This window comes from Phasianus colchicus, chromosome Z (genome assembly GCF_987193195.1).
Source record: "Phasianus colchicus chromosome Z, bPhaCol1.hap1.1, whole genome shotgun sequence".
Taxonomy (NCBI): Eukaryota; Metazoa; Chordata; class Aves; order Galliformes; family Phasianidae; genus Phasianus; species Phasianus colchicus.
The window spans coordinates 38844817-38867143 of NC_143476.1; the positions used below are offsets into that span (position 1 = coordinate 38844817).

At 43.3% G+C, this 22327-nt stretch overlaps 2 protein-coding genes across 12 annotated transcripts in view; one reads left to right on the plus strand and one right to left on the minus strand.

Moving 5' to 3' along the window:
* MOB3B (MOB kinase activator 3B) overlaps positions 1-7477 on the minus strand; it is an 89475-nt gene extending 81998 nt beyond the window's left edge. For 6 of the 11 annotated variants that reach the window (XM_090130645.1, XM_031602363.2, XM_090130647.1 and 3 more), the window contains exons 1-2: positions 6951-7122; positions 3430-3529 (exon numbers count right to left, since the gene is read on the minus strand). The gene's annotated coding sequence lies outside the window, so the exon portion shown is untranslated. Of the gene's footprint in view, positions 1-3429; positions 3530-6950; positions 7123-7276 lie in introns of those variants that run through there. The other 5 variants (XM_090130652.1, XM_090130650.1, XM_090130651.1 and 2 more) reach the window with 4 other exon arrangements.
* Positions 1269-21137, plus strand: LOC116234643 (uncharacterized). The gene is made up of 7 exons (XM_090131883.1): positions 1269-1294; positions 6664-6964; positions 8366-8506; positions 12849-12943; positions 15994-16097; positions 16884-16936; positions 17779-21137. Exons 1-5 carry the CDS (start codon positions 1269-1271, stop codon positions 16052-16054), a joined length of 624 nt encoding a protein of 207 aa, XP_089988009.1. The 3' UTR covers positions 16055-16097; positions 16884-16936; positions 17779-21137.
* Positions 21138-22327: the final 1190 nt, after the last annotated feature.

Genomic DNA, 22327 nt, shown 5'->3' on the forward strand with positions numbered 1-22327 from the left:
GAAGAAGTTCTTCCAAAGAATCACCAGCTTCCTTAAAGATAGGCAATACAGCCACTGTTCCTGGGACGCCATGCAAACAGAACTGAAATCATGCCTCATAATTTTTGACAGCCTTATGAAAATCACACATCATAAAAAGGTAAAACCTTTTATATTTGTGTTCTTTGTCAGGCACTGGTAAATTCCCCCTTCTTAGAAGGTTTTAAATCTCTACATTTCAAATATTTTCAGATCGGTACTTCAGACTTGTCTACAAGACATTTGGTGCTCTGAATTAAGCACATAGAATACTTCAGTGAAAGGACAGTTGGTATCACCAGCTACTGCTGGTGATGAACTTTTTAAAAATGTGTGGATCATTCTGCTCCTATATACTCCTTCTCTACACTATAAATGTATTCTCTGGTCTTTGCACAGAATACGCCTATTGCTTAACAGCCTGAAGCTCTTGCATGAGGACACAGTACTGATACACTGTACCCCTGCATTATTTCACTTATGCAGAAAGAAGACCAAGATGCAGACATGCATGAGGAAGACAAATCCTCCTGGAGTCTTGTATGCAGCACAGATCTTAATTTACAAAACAGACAAGATTAATCAGAAAATATATACTTACGGATATAGATGCAAACAAGTTTATTCCACTCCTCTATTACCTTTGCTCCTCTCATACAGGCAGAGTCAAGGAGTGTTTCAAATAATTGCCTTCATCACTTTAACTGCTTCCCAAAACACTTTGAAAACCTTTGGGGTTTGGTACCACTCCTCATGTATTACAATACTGTATGGTTTTCAAAATGTTTTTTTTATGCTTCAGATTTCTAATGATATCTGATTTCCCAAGTATTTTCATCACAAGTGATACATGTTCAATTGGAATGCAAGAGGAAGAGTTAAAAATATATATCTGCAACTAATAGGGGAATGTGAAGGAAAAGAGCAAATACTCAAAGACACAAAATTCAATACACTACTACTGTTACCTAAGCACAGAATCTCAGCACTTCGCCAGAGAAGCATGAGGGCTGACAGCAACTTTAATCACATCTTTCCCTTTTTTAAAATCCATTCCCCCTTAGGGAAAAAAAAAACAACAACAACAACACCAACAACAAAAAACCCTAACAGCATAGCTACAACTGCCTAATTTTTGACATTTAAACATTGAGCTAAGGAGATAAAGTCGATAAAGCCCACAGCCTCCATTCCCATACACTCCTTTTCGACAGAAATGAGGGGAGAGGGAACAAATTTCAGACTCCCCCATGTACATCTGCTCTCAATCGCTAAGGTAAGAGGTCAACTCTTTCACAGGTTGTGTAGGGAACATAAGACCAATTAGTAACACTTAACACATAGTTAATGTTCAGTTTGCAACAACCTCATTAATCAGTTTCTAAAGTGGAATCTTTGTCCTGTTAATTTAAGGACTTTGCAACTAAAATGAGATCAGAGCAATGTTTCATGGCAGTATGTTCAAATACATTATGAGATTGCCTTAATTTTTGCTTTTTACTGTAGGCAATCCTGATAGCTTGATTTTGGATAACCAACATGAATTACTTGAAGAACTGCAGCCCATGAAGTTAAGGTTTCCCTATGCATATATTACACATAGAGTAATGTGCAAGACAATGCTTTCCAAATCTGCACTTGGATTTCAGTCCCAGAAAGGTCAGGAGTGAGTACAAGTTACAGTAGATATGACTGGACACAACCTCACACATTCTACTACATTCTTTTAATTCTTCATGGGATGAAAGGATATTTTTCTGACAGCCTGTGAATAAAAGCCCATCCCTGGGCAATTTGGAAGTACTGGCTTCTTTCATCTGCTCTTCCAAGGAAGTGCTTTAATTAACCTTAAACAGATATGCCTATTAACTTGTGTGCATTACTATCAGTTGTGACTGACACTTCCAGATGTTGTTATACTTTGAAAAGGGTTAATGAGATTGTAAAGTCAAACACTCATTAGTCTGGTCTAGTATTAAATGTAGCCCCGCCTGTGACAGTGGGGGTTGGAGATCCATGATCCTTGAGGGCCCTTCCAACTCCTGCCATTCTGTGTGATTTTGTGATCAGTACAGAGATTCAAAATCACTTACAATTTTTTTGAAGGAAAAACTTAACTACATCTTCAAATCTGGAAGCTGGATAGCTTCTTGACTGTTTTCTTTGGTAAAAGAATATAAAGGGGGATTCTGTATTTTGCAAAGAAGTACTGTCTGAAATGTTGAGTGCTAGCTTTTGTACCATACTGTACTGGTCAATGAATGGCTGGATCACTTTGATAGATGCAAACAACAAACTGCAGTTTTCCCCAAACTTACAAAACTGTTTTGTATGACTAAAGGGTGAGAAAATGGAACTTTGTTTCCTATAGCCCTCAACCATGTTTCTTTGGTTTCAGCATACTGACAGTGCTACTGGGCAAGGGTCAAGCAGCTTAAGTGTCTGTTCAGCACTCACTCCAACACAATTTACAGATTACTTTCATTTATCTGCTTGTATTTGTTTTAAAATATCAATGCTGTGTAATTATGATTGATGTTTTTTTTGTTTGTTTTTGTACTCTCAAATGGTAATAAATGCAAAGTTACAAAAAGAAAAATCAAAAACCAACCCTCACTACAGAGGGGAAAGACTCATTTTTAAGCCCACAGGGGTCATGTGAAGTAGTTGGATATACCAAACTTTACTAGCCATGCAATTTGCTACAGCCTTTCTGAATTAAATTCTTGTACCTTTTAATAAAGTGAGCATAAGTTCAATCTTCACACAATAACAGAAAATGCATTTTTTCTGGCTATGATGGTGTAGTAAGGAAATGCTGTGAACAGCAGAAGAGGCAGATTTTTATATATCTGAACGAAGATTTCTTAGCTCAAACATATCTTGGAAAATTTCTAATAATCAGACTGAAGAGCTCCCTGCTCTTAAAAAGCATATTCCCATGAAGATATTTGATAGGTTAAGTCTCTCTTTAATTCTTTTTTATTTAAATTAAATTAGATTAAAGTTATGACTGCAAGTCATGACGACCCAATTTAATATCGTTCCTCTTTCCCCAACTTTTTTTCAGTTCCACATTCTCATCCTATTCTAACATTTATTGAACATCTTCTTCAGTTCAGAAGAGAAAGTAGAACGTGGCAGCAAGACATAATAATTACAGGGAAAGCATGGTTACTGTCTAATCTGTTACTTACTGTCTAACCTAAACTCCTTTAAACATCAGCCTCTTTGTAAGCCCGACTCTTACATCCTCAGCCATTCTGTCCTTCCTTTGTAAGTGCTTTTCCTTTTCTTTCCTAGTAATGAGCTAATAACCCATCAGCAAATACTGCATTAGTAAGCTACTACTTCCCTGGAAGTTTAAATGTTCCATAGTTACAATTAAAATTCCAGTTATATCCTACCCACCTCCTCAGCTTCCTCTCTGATCTCATTTCACCTCCACAACTCAGAACAGGCTCACAGGACTCATACCTGTCAAAGGTACCATCAAAATGCTGATAATATCCTAAAAGAGAAAAACAAAAATAACAGTGTTTAGTATATGAACTATTCCATCTAAGATTTCAGTGTGCCTGACTCATAGGAAAGATTAAATATTTAATGAAGAACTGTGCCATGTGGTTTTCCTGTAATACTTTTAAACAATTATTATTCTGAAACAACTCTGAGGTCCATGTTTCCAGAGCACTCAGCCCTCCTCACTTTTCTGATCCAGAACACAAGTACCTTCCTCTGGGATCTTGAATGGTGCTGAGTACTTTGCTGGCAGCTGATAAAGAAACATTTGCTGTGATGGAAGTATCAGCAAAGGAGATGAAGTGATTTGGTCCAGCCCCAAGTTTCATAACTCATGCACTCTCAGCAGCCCAGGCTACCCCACCAGCACTGAGGCAAACAGCACTAAATCATAACTAACTCCTAGTTGCCTGATGCCAAACAATGCCACACTGTAATGCTACATCCACCTCCTAAAGGGAGGTGACTTCAGTCAGCTTAAGGGCACACTGTCTACCTTTCATCTCTCTTCTTTTTGTCCTGCCCTCACTGAGATGTGCACACTGTCACAGCTACAAAAGAACAGTTTATTCCTCTTTTGTGTCTGGAAAACTCTTTTCTCTCCCTTTAGAGTGAAGAAAGCAAAGCTGTCACAAATGTTGGTCCACCCAGAAGAATGCAGATCTTAGCACAAGTTGCTTGGCTATAGTGGGATGAAGAGGAACAAGTTCTCCAACTACGTGCTGGACAGCATCCTGGGCATAGTCTGCCCAGTTTGAGGAGAAAGTCTTCCAGAGTGAGCATAAGTTCTTCCAGACTTTCTCCTTCTGTTCCTCTCTTTACAAGCAGTGACATTATACCTTATTATACACAAATGATAGCCCTGTGTGAAAATGCAGTTACAAACAGCTTAAGGAATAGAAACAGTCCTGTTAGCTTTGGGATAAATTACTGCAATCTGAGCAGAGGTGGGAAGGATTCTCAGCCACCCTTTATCCTTCTGATAAGCAGATGCAACTTGTTAGAATCATAGAATCATAGAATCACAAGGTTGGAAATGACCTATAAGATCATCTAGTCCAACCGTCTTCACATTACCACTGCTACCACAAGCACTAACCCGTATCTCGCAGCTCCTCATCCAGTCGCCTCTTGAACACTGCCAGGGATGGCGACTCCACCACCTCCCTTGGCAGGCCATCCCAGTGCCTGACCACTCTCTGAGAGAAAAAGTTTTTCCTCATGTCCAACCTAAACCTCCTCTGGTACAACTTGCAGCCATTTCCCCAGGTCCTGTTCGTTGCCTGGGAGAAGAGGCCAAACCTCTCTTCACCACAACCTCCCTTCAGGAAGCTGTAGAGTGCAATGAGATCTCCCCTGAGCCTCCTCTTCTCCAGACTAAACAATCCCAGCTCTCTCAGCCGCTCCTCAAAGGACTTGTGCTCCAGACCCCTCACCAGTTTCATTGCCCTTCTCTGGACACGTTCCAGGGCCTCAATGTCTTTCCTGTAGTGAGGAGCCCAAAACTGAACACAGTACTCAAGGTATGGCCTCACCAGTGCTGAGTACAGGGGGATGATCACCTCCCAGCTCCTGCTGGCCACATTATTTCTAATGCAGGCCAGGATGCCATTGGCCCTCTTGGCCACCTGGGCACACTGTCAGCTCATGTTCAGCTGAGAATCAACCAACACCCCTAAGCCCCTTTCCTCTTCACAATCATCCAGCCACTTGTCCCCAGGCCTATAACGCTGCATGGCGTTGTTGTGGCCAAAGCACATGACCCGGCACTTGGCCATGTTGAACCTCATCCCATTCACCTCAGCCCAGCAATCCAGTTTATCTAAATCCCTCTGAAGGGCCTCCCTACCCTCAGGCAGATCCACACCACCTCCCAGCTTGGTGTCATCTGCAAACTTACTGAGGGTACACTCAATCCCCTCGTCTAGGTCATCAATAAAGATATTAAACAGGATGAGCCCCAGCACCGACCTCTGGGGGACACCACTTGAAACAGGTCACCAGTTAACTCCATTAACCACTACCCGTTGGGCATGGCCCTCCAGCCAGTTTCTCACCCAAAGGAGTGTATACCTGTCCAGGCCACATGCAGCCAGTTTCCCCAGAAGAAGCCTGCGAGAGGCAGTGTCAAAGGCTTTGCTGAAGTCCAGGTAGACTACATCAACAGCCTTTCCCTCATCTACCAGTCTGGTCACCCAGTCATAGACGGAGATGAGGTTGATCAAGCACGACCTGCCTTTCATGAACCCGTGCTGGCTGTGCCTGATCCCCTGGACACCACGCACATGCCGTGCAATCTCACCCAAGATGATTTGCTCCATTACTTTCCCCAGTACTGAGGTCAGGCCAACAGGCCTATAGTTCCCCAAATCCTCCTTACGGCCCTTCTTGAAGATGGGAGTCACATCAGCAAGCCTCCAATCCTCTGGGACCTCTCCAGTTAACCAGGAGCGCTGATAGATGGCCGAGAGCAGCTCAGCAATCACCCCTGCCAGCTCCCTCAGCACCCGAGGGCATAGGCCATCTGGTCCCATGGACTTGTGACAGTCCAGATGGAGGAGAAGCTCTCTGACTGTCTCCACCTGAATTGCTTGTTCTTGCACTGGCTTGGTTTAGGACACATCCCAGCATCGTTTGGAACATCTTGTTTATGAGAGCTGCCCACAAGCAGCCTCAGAACAGGCTGACCTGACCACTGAGTTGGAGCAGGAAGGTTTTCACATCTCCAAAAGCCATACGGCAGCACTCTTGCCCAAGGACAGCCTGATGGCCTGCAGGGTCAGTGAGCAGCAGGGCTGGCCTCAGCACAGAGCTCTTCCTTGCAGCAGCAGTCACTCAAGTCTCCATCGCTGGTCCCGAGCCAGTCTGAGCAGCTGCCAGGCTGTCACACCGCGGCGACGCAAAGCCAGGCAGAGATTTCAGACCCGCGCTCCTCGAGCGAATGAGGAAGTTTAACACGTCCTTCAAGAAGCGGCCAACCTCACAACTAAAAACAAGGCGTGCTCAGCCCGTCCCAAACACTTGGCATCCCGGCCGTGGGGATGCTCCGACACCAACGCGATCCCCGACACCGAAGAAGGGCAGCAGAAGGGCCGTGCCTCAGAGGACAGGCAGGTGACCGAGCAGCTCACCGCCCTGCGAGCTCGGACGGAGGGCCAAAGGCGGCCCTCAGCGACCAGGGCCCGAGCTGCCTCGGGCGGGCACAGCTCCCAGCCCCGCTCCGGGCTCCCGAGCCCTCAGGCTGCGCGGGAGAGCACGCGGAGACGCAGCCTTGGGGAGGGCGAACCGAGCGGCCAGCCCGCCCTACGGCTCCCGAACGGCGGCCCGGCCGGAGGGGGCTCCTCGGTTCGGACCGAACCGTTCACTCTGGGGAAGTTGGCGGGAACGGGGAGCGGGGCTTACCGCCTTACCTCCGCCTCTCCAGGTGCCTGCCACGCAGCGCTCCACAGCGGAGGCGGGACGCGACGCCTCAGCGCGGCTACGTGCGGCTTCCCCGCTGCCGCCGGCTCCGCCGAGCCGCTTACCCCGCGCCCTGCCCGGCTCGACTCCCGCCGCGCGGCCCCACACGCTCGGCTGGGCGCCCGCCGGAGCCCGCCCTCTGTCGGGCGCGGGGCGGCCGCGCGGGTGCCGAAATGGCGGCGCTGCCCTCCCGCCTTCGGCGCCGTCCCACCCGGGCTGCTCCGCGTCCCGTCTCCGATCCCGCTCGGGGCGGAGCGAAACTTCGTGACGGGCTTACCTCAGCTCGGGCCGCGAGCGGAGCGGTGGGGTGGGTGATGAGGTGGGGTGGTCTGAGGCCCCGAAGCCTTCCCGCGGGGCTCCTGGTAACGCCGAAGCCGTTGGTTTGCGCTGCGGGGTGCTGTGGGTTTAACCGCAGCGGCGTGGGCTGCAGACCGCAGTCTCCTCCCTTGAGGCAGCAGGATAAGATAAATCGCGGTACTCCTCCAGCCCGTTTGGTTTATCTGATCCCTGGGGTTTGTGGGGCCGGCTGACCCTCTGCTAAACCCACCTTAGCAGCCGCAGCGGTGATTGTCTCCGCTGGGAAGCAGCAGCTCTGCAGCTGGGCACAGCCTGCTGTGTGGTGGCAGAGGATGGAGGGTCTCTCATCATCGCACCTGGCCCGGGCTGCCCCGTGCAGAAAGAGGAGATGGGGAAAGGAGCTGCACCCTGCGTGCCGCTGTCAGTGCTGTGCCTCAATGTCACACCATCGAGTTTGTGGTGGTGACAAACCAGAGCCCAAAAAGAGCAAGCAACAAGCAGAGTTTTTCTCCTGAACCTCAGCCCATGACACTCTTGTTCATTTCTAATCGTCACAAAATGCTGGAGGTATCAATGGGCTCCAGCCAGAGCAATAGTAAAGGGGCTGAAGATGCCAGCTGCTCTCTCCCAGCAGTCCAATTCTCTACTGGAACACCACCCCACAGACATCTCATCAGTGCTCTTCTGCTGCTGGGAGAGAAGGCAGCGGCCACCCAGCATCAGTCAGTTTGCTCCAACAGAGTCTAAGCAGCTGTCAATTTGGTCATAAATGCCATGTTGCTCTAAGCACATACACCAAAGATGCTGAAGCCAGAGGCCCTTCCTCTTCCTACCATGCCAAATGAACAGCTCATGTAATAAATGAGCAGGTTTTCAGATTAATTGTTCTCAGTATGAACAAACAGAAATGCAATTTAATTCAGCATCAAATGGTTGAGGTCTGCTGTTTATCCTCCACTGCTAGGAAACGGGAGCAGAGAACACAGATGAAGCAGATCACAGTGCCGTAGTAATAATTCCTTTCAAAGTTAATTTCTGCCTTGTTTTTCCACTATTCTCTTCTTTAAAGGACATGCACTTGGAGGAAATAGCCCTTAGTCTGCAAAGAAAGAAGAGAGAACATTGGGCTGAGGAGCTCCTCTTCTCACACCAAAATGACTCGAGGTCACACCAGATGCTTGCCCAGTATCAGTTGGATGGGAGATGTCTGGTAGGTCTCATGCAAACTATGTGTTTTCCTCTGCAGAAAGATATCTCCAGCAGGTGACTACCTTGCGGGTGAGGTCCAAAAACAGCCGAAGTGTTCCTACAAAGCATGATTGGGTGCAGACATAGCTTTCTTCAACACAGTACCTTCTAGTAAATGAAAGAAGCAGGAAGGTTTCTATGGGAATATATCAATATTCAGAAAATGAAAATCATGAACATGGAACAGAGGGACATGTTTAGTTACCTATTAGCAACAATAAAACTTATTTTCATCTAATGGTACTACTTTACTGTAGCTAGCATTGTATTGAGTGAAAAGACATTTTTATTACACTTTCAGCCTGGACACAGTGTACATTTTCATGTTGGTTTTGGTTTTTTTTTTCCCCATTACTCACAGCTGTTGTAGGCACACGCAAACAGCTCAACATCCTGAGGCAGCCTGCAGAGTTGCAGCCTCACAGCCCTACTTTGGGCTCACACAGAGCTGAAAGGCTCTATCACCACCGACAGGTAGCAGTTTGCAAAAAGCATAGAAGCTTGCACAGGGCCTTGCTTTGTTAGAGTAACTGGAGATTAGCTTAGGCAAGGAGGGTAGGTCAATGCCCTCTTGTTCTTCCCAGCAGAAAATTCTTGTTTCACTTACTAACTGTTTAAAATAGTGAGAACAGTCTCTGATGGGATTGTTCTGTTCAGTGTTGGGTGTGCCTGTGCTTAGATGCTCTTAAATAACCAGGATCTTCCAAGTGGAGCTTACAGGAGTCTTCCACTGCCTTTCTTTGTATGGACTTTTGGTGCCTGATATGACTAAATCTGTACTAATACCTTGGACTTCCAAGTTTGTGCATATCATTCTCTCTACTCTAATGTATATTTGCACAGAAGCTGCTGAAACAACTTTGGTTTTGAGATTTGTATTCCTTAACCAATCTCATAAAACAACCTAGCAAAATAGAATTTGACTTGGGAACAAAGAGAAGAGTGGAAATGTGGATGTAATCAAAACTGATAAGAAAACTGTTTAACTGGGAAAACAGTATACAATTAAAGCTTGCTTAATCTCCCTTCCTCTGTCAAGCCATAGTTTTAAAGTCAACAATAAACCATGGCTTTGATCTAAACAGATAGGTCATTTTTATTCCTTTCTAAATCAAAATTATTTAGTTCTTGGTCAAGGCTCAGAACCAACTTAAATCGAGGTGAACAAGCTATCACTAGGTGCTGACTGGCAGAATCAGCCAGAACTGCTTAAGAAGTTACTGTCCACAGCAGCTGGATGCCTCCATTTGGTGCTATTTAACAACTCAAAGCTGACTCCATTCCACTGAAAAATATAAATCTTTTCATTTAGGTCAACCACCATCAACGTCAGTTCAGTCAGGCTGATTTTGGACTGAAGTGGGTTACAGCAGGCTCTTATGCCAGGTGCTGTAGGCATGTGAAGCTTCAAAACAGTGTAATGAAAGGAACATCTTAGAACTGCAACTTCAACAATTCAGTCTGCTTTTGAAGTATGTGCTTGCATTTACCAACACCCAATTCTGCATATTTTTGGACTGCCCTTATTACTAATCATAAATCACAAAGCTTTTCTGCGAACAGAACTATGCCATCCTACTGAGCATATGGCCAGTAATGTACAACTTAGCTGTTATCAGATATATTGTGTTTGGATGCTGTCTTATAAGTTAAACTAACTAAAAAAAAAAAAAAAAAAAGCATATTTTAAGCCTTTTTTTTTCCCCCCATCCCAGTTTTTAAAATGGCATTCAGTATACCAAAGATGCCTTGTGGAATGGCAAAGGCAGGGGCAGACATTACAGCAAAGTACCTTTTAAAAACATGCCTACCATTCACCAGTTTTGGCTCACTGTTCAGAAGTGTGTATGCAGCAGAATTTCTTGACAAAGGAAGAGAACACATTGTAACTTTGGTATCTATAGAGCATTTCTGTACAGTTGCCTTTAAAAGAGCTTTCCTTCCAGAATGACTTTTCTCCTCTACCCCATCTATTAAAAGTTGGTATTGCAGAAAAATTGAAAACAAAGAATCAATGTGGCAAGGAATCAATCAATGAAATTCTGAATAGGTTACAGCGCCACAATTCATGCAAGATTAAATAAACTTTGTACATAATTTTGTCTCCCTGTCCTCATTTACTTCACCATTTGTTGGCAGCCTGTAAGATCATTCAAGTCCACATCCACCGCAACAGAATTGTGATTGCAACAGCTCTTCATTTTTCACAGCACAAATGTCCCACACATGGTGCCCAGTACTAAATTATGAGTTAGCCCCAAATTAATAGACAATAAAGGCCATCTGCCATAAAGAAAAATTCACCACAGTTACGCTCTTCCATAGGATATTATAATTTTTAGGATATATAGGAGAGGATATATAGTATATATAATATTTCATATTGCCTTTTAAATCCTGTGCATGGCATGAGTGTAGCATGGTTGCTTCTCCAACAGTTACCTGAGTGAATACAGTGAGGGCTCACACAGGTGTACTGGGATGGGAGAAAGGAATGCCAGAGAAATTCATGCATCTCTCTGGAGAAGTAATTATTCCAAAAGGTTTTTGATCCTACTCTCTAAATATGGGCTATTAAATTACCTTGAACAAACCTCCACTCCCACTTATGTGGGACAAACAGTTTATCCTTCCCACCATACACATTTGCACATTTGATTATAAATTTCCTATGTAAAAACTGAATGTAGTGTTTCTATTTTTATTTCTTTTTTAATATGGAAGTCTGTCTAATAGGCTTCCAGATGCTGTAAATGTTTTTAATAGGAAATCTAAATAATTTACTCAAAAATCTCTGCACTCAGATGTTGCTGTTTTTTTTTTTTTTTTTTTTTTTTTTTTTAATATGGTGAATATACATTGAAACTATAGGCATTAATCAGAAATACCACAAGAGTGTATCTCCCTCTTACTTTTAGGAATTGATCCACTAGGCCTGATTTCCACTTACACTAAAGCATCACAGCCTAGAAATCTCCCACTGTTATGTTCTGGTAAAGAATGTGGTTTGGATGGGGGAATTTCAAAGTGACCTCATGTCAGGAGTGCAGACACAGAATCAACTTTTCCCCACATTGGCTCACTTGATATTTACACGTGTAATTTAGAATCATAGAATCATAGAATGGCCTGGGTTGAAAAGGACCACAATGATCATCTAGGACATCCAGCAGTTTGGAGCTGCTCCAGCACGTGTGCTGTGGTGGCAAGCAGCAGCAGTGACTATAGAGATGCAAAGGCAGTTTTGACACTCTCAAAGGTGGCTCACAGAGCATCTACAGCCAGCTCCAGTGCAATGTCTCCTGCCTACTGTCAGAGCTCCTGGTTCGCACATCAGGTCAGAGGGATGACACAAACAGGGGCAATGAGAGAACTCTGAGAAAAGCAACTGGATGGCTGCACAGCAGCTTCACTGGGGCAGGAAATCCTTTTTGATGTTGATTGCAGGTGGTGATGATCCTGTCAAAAGAACATTTTCTGTTTCAGTGACTCAGAAAAACAGCTATTCCTCCCACTGACTCTCCAGATAATTTTTGTTACCTGTACAGCAGTTTGTTTCCAGGAGCTGAAAGGCAACCTCAGGAACATTTGGTGGACTCCCCATGGTACCACATTTTGGTGCATACAAGACACTGCTTGCTTGCCACTTCTCCAGGCCTGTTGCTGGCAGCAGGCAACAGAGCAGAGCTCTGAGTGTTTCTGCCACTTTGGTGTTATCTAAGCAGTGTGAGTGATTCTAAAATTAAGCAAGAAACGCAGTACCTTGAGGGAAAAGGCAACATGTGACCAAATTATTTGCCTTGCCTCTGCATTAGGAAAGCTTTTATACAACTATCAGAGCAAAATGCAATCTTCATGCTAGTAACTCCTTCCAGATTTTATCTTGAATTACATGGAAACAAATTTTTCCCAATCTTTGCAGCTAACCAAGAAAATCTTTCACTGCTTGCAATGGAGAGGTTATAAACTCATGCAGAGTTGATCAGGAGTGGAACTCAGTGCCCTTTGTCCTTTTAAGATTATTGTTTGCTGTTCCTGCCCAGGGAAAAGTAAACAGCAAAATCCAATTACCGTATCCTCTGACTCAAACACTGCTCAAGCCTCCCCTCAGGACAATGCTTGCATTCAAGCTGTTCTCTGAGCTTAGCTCTGTTCTTAAAATTGCAATGTCTCTGTAAGATTGATTTGCCAGAAATGTGTGGATGAAAAAGCGCTGTAATCTCACTGCATTTTGACAAAACAGAAGTCCTCTCCTTTTATTTTTTTTAAATCCTTGCTGCCTCTCCCTTTCCTCTCTATGACAGGATACACAGTTTTATCATAGGAGTAAACTGTCAAGCTTGTACCAGAAGCTGATGGAGGACACAGAAGTTGGCTTTCAGATGACAAGGCTTCTCAGGTAATGTGACCACCTAAATGGTTAAGATTGCTTGATGGTAAACAGCAGAAATTGTTCAGCATTTCCCTGGAACAAGTGGCAAAATTTTATCTCCTCCTGGGATTGCTGTAACACTAACATAACTTGAAAGGAACTCTGGCAGATCCATGAAGTACATACTGGTTCAGTTTCCTGCTCCATTAAGAACTATTTGATTGAAGATTTTGGTTTTAACCACTCAAGTCAAGTTACAAACAATGTCATGTCCAAAAGCAGCTTTCAGCAGTGATCCCTGGGAAGCCAATCCCTCTTGCAGCCTTTGCTGGCAGCACTGTGTGAGAAGATATAATGCACAACAGCCTTTTTGGAAGAGGAGGAAAGGAGACCCCTGGATAACATCTGCCAAGCTGATGTTTCTACCTAGGCACAGGCTACCCACCAGCATTTGCTACAATAGGAAATGGTAAAAAGAAGTGGCCTTCTCAGGATTTAGAGGGGAAAGACAGAGCTATAGTGATATGGAAAGCCAATAAGAGGAACACTGATCATCAGTGGAATCCAGCCTGGCTCAGTCCTGGTGTACAAGTACCGCTTAAAGTACACTCCCAAGTGAAAGCAGCCTAAGTGGCTGCTAGTACGTCTTTCTCTTAGTCTCGTATGTTTCCCCTGCTCTTAGATGTTTCTCTCCACTCCTACCCAGAACTACAATGATCCTTCCTCCACCTTAAAGCTAACCATCAAAGGACCATGTGCAATATCCTGCAATTTGCCCTGTATGCCTCAGTTTCCATTAATACCAGTGTTTAATAGAGGTTATCCCCTTTTCCAAATCCACCATGAACTGTTTCATGCAAAACCCAGTAACTCCATCCTGTATAATCCTGGTATGTCATTATGGGGCAAATACCTTAGAAAAGAAGGAAATAAATGGAAATTGTGCAGATTTTCAGTATTCTGAATATTTTAACCACATTTTGAATGAATGCTATCAATGAACCAATGCTTATCATGCTTTGTATCCAAACACAGGTCAACAGCTTGCATCTATGAAATGCAGAAAAGTTTGTGGTATCTCTTGGATGTATAACAATGCATCAATACAGTTTGGTTATGAACATGCATTTTAAAAGATTCACATACACACAATAAATATTACTGCTTGGCATTTAATCTCATCTGTTGAGTGTTGACGCAGGACCTTAGCACTGTTCAGAAAGATGTATAGGCAAGGAGAAAAGATGTCCATTATTGTTATTTCAGTTTCAATCTGGCCTATTCCCTGTCTGGCTCTGATCTCTTCTTCTGTTTAATGACACCACTTGAATGCCAAATCTAATTTGGAACCTAGCAGCCTACTTATTAAGTGGGACTTTATGACAGGAGAGCATTATGGTGCTGTTCAGGCAGCTGCACTGGCTGCCAGAGAGCCTATGGGGAAAATACAAAGCTTTCAAGGCTCTAATTGTTTTGGATCTAGGTTATTTTGTCAGGAAAAGAGATACTCCAATTTAAGAAGCCTTTATATAAATGAGAGGTAGGAGACAAGGGCACTTGGCTATTCAGGTCTGTTTCTCCTGAGATTAAACTCCCAGATGTGCTATTAAGGCCTATTTTCCAGACGGAGAACTGGGAGAGAGATGGTTATAGAAGCTCCATGCAGCATACAATTAGCTTATGTGCTGAGTGCAGTAGTATTAGCTGGTAAAATAGTTAGAGGATGAAATTCTGTTATTTTGAATGGTACTATGAATTAAGAAGACTATTTCATCTTTGGAAAGACACTTTTGGCATGTACATCTTGTAAAATGCACCTAAATGCAATATACTTTTGAAAATTGTTCTCTGAGGGCTCAAGAAAACCAGAACACTAAGTAGTTTACATTACAATTCAGAACGCTATGGCAAGACTGATCACAGAGCTGAGAGTCTTTCTTCTTCTTCCTCTTCTTTCTTTTTTTTTTTTTAATAAACCAAACAAAGGGGCAACAAAAAAGCAGTGCTCCCTTTTAAGAAAAAAAATGAAGTTAACAGACCTTTAATTAATTCTTTTATCTAAAGGTAGCACAATTGCCTGCCTTCCACACAAGACTGTAGGGGCTGAAGCATGGGCCAAATGCCAGGTTAGTGAGAGACCCTCACTGGAATGCTGAGCAGCAAGAAGAGCAGGCCAGTGCCCCAAAGAAGGACTCAGACCATGGATAGGCGGTGCTCCCTCACTGCACATGTGGGAAAAGCACTGGAATCTCACAAATTTTGTAGCTCTTCCCACCACAGCTGTTAAGGACAGACTAGGGACCATTACCATCTTCAAAAGGGTACAAGATGGTCCCTCGGCAGTTAAAGGAAACCAGCAAATGCAGATCCAAAGTACAGTTATGCCATGGGTCTTACATATTCCAAAGTGACTGTCTCTTTAGGCAACATCAAGGACTCACCTGATAATACAAGCAGCACTCTTTGTCTGAATTCTCATCTTAAAGCACATGACTTCCTTTTTTTAATTAAGTTGCTAACTTAATAACAGTCCTGTCTCTTAGAGCACCAATTTAATGCCTGCAGATAAAATATGATGCAGTAATTATTAAAGAGCAGGTAGCAGCACATCCCATCATCACCCTGAGTGAAGTGGGGGCCAATCCATCACAACTTAAGATGTTGTGTTCAGCTGATGCAAGGGAGTAGCAGATGGGCATGGTGAGTGCATTTCCAAATGTGGAGCTAGTCTGCAGTGGTGCAATTTATCCAGGACATACAATTAGTTCAGGAAAAGCAGAGAGGTTTGAATAAATGAAATGAATTTCATCTAAGAGGGCTCTGTCTGCATGCAGAAATCTTGTTGGTATAACTCTAGCAAAATTGTACAGACCTGTGTGTGAAGTCCTGTCCAGATACTTTCATTTGGTCTCAGGGTGACTAAATTACCAATGTCATCCATACTCAGCCAAAGAACCTTTTATATAAACTTAACCATTGCAACATATTCCTGTACCTGTCACTGTCACAGCTTTATTCTCTAGCAAGTTGACATAGGACCGCTGTTTCTTCTGACCAAGTTCCACTTTGTTTTTCAGATTCATGCATCCCCTAAGCCTTCCTGAATCTGCTGAGACCACAGAGAAATGCATTCAGTGAATTCAGCAAGGTCCTCACTGCATCATGAAGACACAAACCTGAGGTGAGTCAGCACTCAGAACACAACAAAACATTCTTAACAGGTACCTATAAAGTAAAGAGACAGAAGAGATATCTGAAATGCCCCCAAAGCGATATCTGTTCATCTGACACAAATGAGGATCCAGTCTGTGAAATCCCAACTCAACCATCCATGGAGGTGAAGGAATCAAAACAAGAGCTGAATCCACATGTGAAAATATTGCAATTCATTCATTTTACTTCAGTTTTCTTGGTATATTTTCCAGGTATGTGTGTATGTGTTTCTGATATTATATCTATTACAGAACTTTCATGAATTACTTGATTCTATCAGGACTGCTGTAGCCCAGCTAGATGTTGTATCTTGATGGGGTCCAAGAGTACAGTAAATGATATGCAGCAGCATGCAAGGACTCAGAGTGCCTGAGATTAAAGAACAAAGAAATTTCAGCTTATCATTTTATCTTTTCAGCAGGTAAGGCTGCCACATCTACAGGCCGTAATCCTCCTTGTCTGAAGCCAAATAACATAGAGAATCAAAATGCCTTTGCGAGCTTTGAAATGAAACAGTAAGAAATCTAGAGAAGATAATTTCATTACAATTTTTATAGCTGGGCACATCCAGTATAGTCAATGAAGGAGATAGACAGTAATCTCAACCATAATTGCTTTTGAAAAGATTTGTTTATCTGTTTTTCTTAGTTGCATATCTAGGCAACAGAATCTCTCAAAAAATCAGAATTCTGCTGCATTTCTTACCCTTCCCCCCCAGCAATTGCTTCACACATACTGTTATGTTGTCTTACAGTTCTCATCTTGGTGCCCTAAAGCATACTAGCTAAATGACAGATCTCCAGAAAGGTAAGAGCCCTGTTACTTTTTGCTTTACTTCCCCTCCCTCCTGAAAACCACTGTAGCCAAAACTGGAGCTGGGAAACTGGGTATCAGAAACACATGCTTTGCATTGGTGAGAGTGAAGAAGGGCTGTGTGAGTTGTGTGGCACTGCACCCAGCCAGACTCTGTGCTTGGTGGAGAGGCTTGATTGCAAGGGCTGCAAATCTAGGACAAGGACAAGAGGGCACTGTCTCCTCCTGAGGCTGGTCTGTTAACCCTAGCAGATGAATGAAGATCAGTGTCACATAAATATTGCAGGGCTTCTTTGTTTGTTTTGGGTGTTGAGGTGATCAGTGCTGTTGTTGGTTGACTATTAAAGTTATATCTGAACTAGGAGAAGTTATTAAACAGTCCCAAGAAAAGTTAACAGCAATTTAAATATCTCCTTCAGAGAATTTACTAAAGCAACACAACAGAATTTGAATAATGCCTCCCTCAGGTTGTCTCTAGTTGGCTTCAAGAGGCCAAGTTCACTTAACACTAACCAACAAAGAATTAATCTCATCAGTTTTATCTCTGCAGCCACCTGCATGTAGAGTTATTTGTACTCATCACAGCAAACTCTTAAGAAAAGTAAGGCTAACGACACAGTGTATCAGAGGAGCCGTCTGAAGCCCATGACACCCAGATTGCTGGAACTGACTTTTCAGATATGCTCATTACACCAGACAGGAACCCCAGGATGCTGACATGCTATAGGGAAAGCCCCCTCAGCTTGTGGTAGAGAGCATTTAGGTCTCTTGTGACTCAGAGATGGTGGAAACACATAGATCTTGTCACTGATTCTCTTCTCTCCCCTTACCTACAGCTTCCCCCCATTCCCAAGCCAAGCAGATTTCAAATGCTGGAAGTATCCGGGTTCTGAAGCCTGTGTCCTGAAGGTAGTGAAGAAAGACAGTCTACAGTCAACTTTATAGACATGGTCTCAAACAGTGCGAAAAACAGATAGGTCTTGCTTCTACTGGGGAAAAAATAGCAGTGCTGTTTATAACAATGGCTTTATTTTTCTCCATTGGAGAGATTTGAAATGCAGAATACTCAGCATTCCACAATTTTTGCCCACAAGCAAGTATGAGATGGCTCCAAGATGCTTTGCTTCCTTGTAATGCAGAAGCCAAATTTCTGAAAAACTGGAGATGCTGCAGCACACACACCCTTGGAGAGGAACCACGTAAAGCCAAGTGGAAGTGGAATTAAATCAGGCTGCGCTGGAAACTGATGGGAACCTATAGCAATGAACAGAATGTCTGTTTCAAATAAATAGTTAAAACTTAAAAATACGAAGTTTTTCCAGGAGATCATCCCATAGCCAATACTAGAAAGTGTTTTTCAGTCTCTGATGTGTCTTTACAGGCATTTGGATACACTACAATCATTTTTAAAATTCTTCTCATTATAAAGCATGTGCACAAATATTTGCTGAGGCATGTTTCTGCTGCTTTTTTGATGCATCAGTTTTCTACTGTAAGTAAAAACGTAGCCTGCATTCTATGATTAGCTTGATTAGCTGTCAGCGGGGAGAGGGAAGGGAAGGAGCTGCACAAGTGCATTTCAGCCAACTTCTACCACTAAGGACCTAAGAACAGTAATCCAAAACAGATGTAGGGAAAAAATGAAGGACACATAAATATGGTCATTCTAATGCCTGTTTGATTTCCCACATTCGTAAGTGCTTTACTGATGAAAATTCCAGTGTGTTCATGAGGCAAAGATCTGTGTTCATATTCATTTCTGCCCCATTCCTTGCTACCTTTGAATGTAAATGTCTGTTCCTTTCTCTTCTCTGGGAGCTTTGTGGAGGGCCTGTCCTTTCCTTTCACACCATTTCTTTTCCCATTTTCTCCTTCCTATTAATCTTCTTCTTTTCGTTTCTTCTGTGCATTCATGCACATTGCTTGTGCTCAGCTGCTTGGTCAGGGGTGCATTGCAGCAGTGTTTCAGCCCACACTTGGAGTGCCCCCCTAACATTGTTCCCTGATTTTCCATCTCTCCTCACTGTCATTTGCTTCACCTAAAGAACAGCATAAAATTGACTGAATCACCCTAAGCTGAATAGAAAGATGCAGTCCAACTGCTAGTGAGCAGTCAGTGTTTGGGGTATAATCAAGTTTATCCGAAGTGTAAATGGTTGAAGCACACACAGTGTGGTCTTCACCACATTTTGCTCTGTGAAGCCAACCCAGAGCATTTCACCAAGCACTCACAGGACATAGCAAACACCAGGTGTGCCCATACTCTAAGGCTACTCTGTGCCCTATGAACGCATCCACTGGCTCATACTCTTGCTTTGTCAGTGCACTGTTCTTTCCTGCTTCTTCCTCAAAATATCCCCTCAGCAGAGAGAGCAGCTCATCCACAGTCTCCCCTGCTTGCAGCTGCCTGCTGAGGACAGGAGGTGTCTGTGAGCTGCCAGGAAGGGGATGGCACGGGGACCCCAGCATCCCTGGCCCTTTCACAGCCTGAATAATTGTTCCTTCACGGCACAGCAGAGAAACACTGGTTTGTGCTTCAGCAAAGCACAGCTCCACTGTTTTGGTCTGAAAGAAGAAATGTTTTCAGTCTCTGCAGTCAGGCTCTTTGCATTTCAGACAAACAGACTCACGAAGATTACTTAATTCTTCTTCACTCGAACTGTTGCTAAGCCCTGAGAAGGCTCCCTACCCACAGGAGGACCTCTCAGCCCCCTCTGGTCTTTGTCTCTGTGGTATCTCATGCTCCTAAGACTCAGTCACATTCTACATCCTACTTCACTCCTGTCTTTGCCAGGAGCAAATGCTGGTGCAGGAGGCTCGGATATCACCACTGTCTCCTGTAGGGACAGGGACTGACTGCCCCAGTTGCTGTCCAAAATGAACAATGAGCTCTGCTTCAAAACTGTTGCTGTCAAGTTTCTATGATTTTAGCCCGTGGCTTCGGCAGCACACTGGTAGCTCTTGGCAGCCAGAGGCAAGCCTCAGCATTGCTGCAGCACACAAATATTATCTTCTGGAAAAGAGCCATTTTTCTGGCCTCTATCCCAATGCACTTGTTTTGTAATATGTGTCATGACTAAGCATCAGAATTAGCAAAACAGTGGGAACAAAAACCAAAAGTTTCGAGCCAAATGAAAGGCACTTCTGGTATTCAGTTTTTGAATTTGCACTTTCAAATAAAATCACCAGTGGAGAGGGCAGAATAAAATCAAAGTGTGGGAGCTTGTAATGCAGATTCCACCAACACAGCCATCCGTTCCGAGCTCTGCGTGGTTTTTTATGTGCACACATCCTAAATTACAAAACCCAAGAACAAAACCTAACAAAAAGATGTATTTTGACACTGACGTTTAAAGTGAGTCATGTAGAGTCATCCATCTTTTTCCTCATTAAGCACATTAATAAGCTGACATTTCTTTGAGATTAACTAAATAGATGATGATGCCATTACATCCAGGAGACCCAACAAGCATTTCTATTCACACATGGCAGGGTGGGAAGTTTGTTCAAAGATGGACAAAGAAATATGCAGAAATATGAACAGATGGGAATGAAAACAGGGTGATTTGTTTGAAAACAGTCACTCAGAAACATAATGGTGTTGAATGGGCATTGTTTTCTCCTTTAATGCATTATCAGAAAGATGATAAGAATATGTTATTATATTCTTGTCATCTTAGTAGTAGCTTAAATTCTATCTGTATGTTTCATATCTATGTGAAAACTTTACCTGAAGTGCAGATAGGTACAATTACAACTCCGTGTTGCACTCTCCCATGGGCAGTGACTATCATAAACATCATTCAGAAACATATCTGCCCTTTTGTCAGCAAGAGAGAAGGTGAGGGTTGTGAAAGGCTCTGAGATTCAGCTCACCTTTCACAGAGCCACCATGGTGCAATACGGGCTGTAAAGCTCCTTGTGCTAAGAGGCTTTGGTTGATGTCAGCCTTCAGGTCTGTGTCTCCATCAGGGCTTGGGGAGAGGAAACAGATTTGCACCTCCCTACTAATAGGAGTGTTATCCAGCTGTGATTATGTAGTTATGTATTTCACTGGACTTTAAACTTGTAATCCACAGCTTTGTAGTGGCACCTGTAACATAATTGCAAGCTGGTACATCTGATTGCAAAGATCACTGATAATTTTGCTGTTCTACTGATTTCTTTCTAGTGTGATCATTAATTAATAAACTTCTTAATCAACTTGCATCAAGCTTGCATCAGTTTGCATCTTGAGTCTCCAGCCTGCTGGGAAAGTGTCGAACCTTGGCAGTAACTGTGTGAACAGCAGACTGAACCCAACATTTTCTTCAGCTTGCCAGTGTCCAATTGCCTGCCAAAACACAGCATGAAGTTAATCACTCATTACTTATTGCCCAGGTCCTTGATAATCTGCACAGCTGCCCTTGGCTAGTAAAGAAATCTGAAGGCCAGAGTGTCCTTACTCCAGAATCCAGGTTATCAGAAATTATTTCCAAATACTGCTGTCACAGCAGACCTCAATGTAATGTGGGATTAACCTCTGGCAAATAGGCAGCTGGAAAACAGACACAAGTCTCAGTAAGGACAAACTCTCCCATACATCCCCCTACAAATGATTGAGGAAGGTTCATTGCACTAGTGGCACTACTGAACATTTGGCAGAAACAAATGAATTGCTGTTTGCAGTACCAAATTTCAGTATTCCCTGACCTGTAATTTCTTATGTTTCTGCTTCTACTAAAAATCAAGTTTGGCAAACGTTAATCATGTTTAATTGAAGATGGAAAAGACTACTCTTACTATGATGAGACAATTTTCTAAATGGAAGAGAAACTGGCACTGAATTTCAAATAAGGGAGCTTTTGGCTGTTGAATGGTCTCAAACATTTTAGCTTATTATTGGATACTTGTGATCAAGCTTCGGACATTTACCTTTAACACACCAAGGCATCAAGCTTTACTTTGAAACTTAGTCAAAAATCTTTCATGACTTTATCTCACTGTCTGCAGCTTACATTTATCTGCCCTTGCTTACATGTTTACATCTTTCTTCTTTTGCTGCAGATAGCTGTTTCTACACGAAGTACAGATTACCCCACAAGTTTCAAGTAAGAGGCATAATGTCATTAACTGTAACATGTGTTAGACCCAAAGGATACTGTGCTTCTGACACCTCTTCCTCCTTTGGTTCATAAATATTTGAGTTCCAGCAGTTCCATTGGTGAATCCAGGGCCACCTTCAAGATTTTACACATCCATGTTCCCAGAGTAGTTTGTTTAGCCCCATATTTACCAGCAATGTTGGAGATACTCAAAACTGGTGTGCTATGAACAGCTTTGATGGAAGTTTTTCTGGTTTGAGCAGAGGGCTGAAACTACCAGCCTCCAGTGGCTGCCCATATC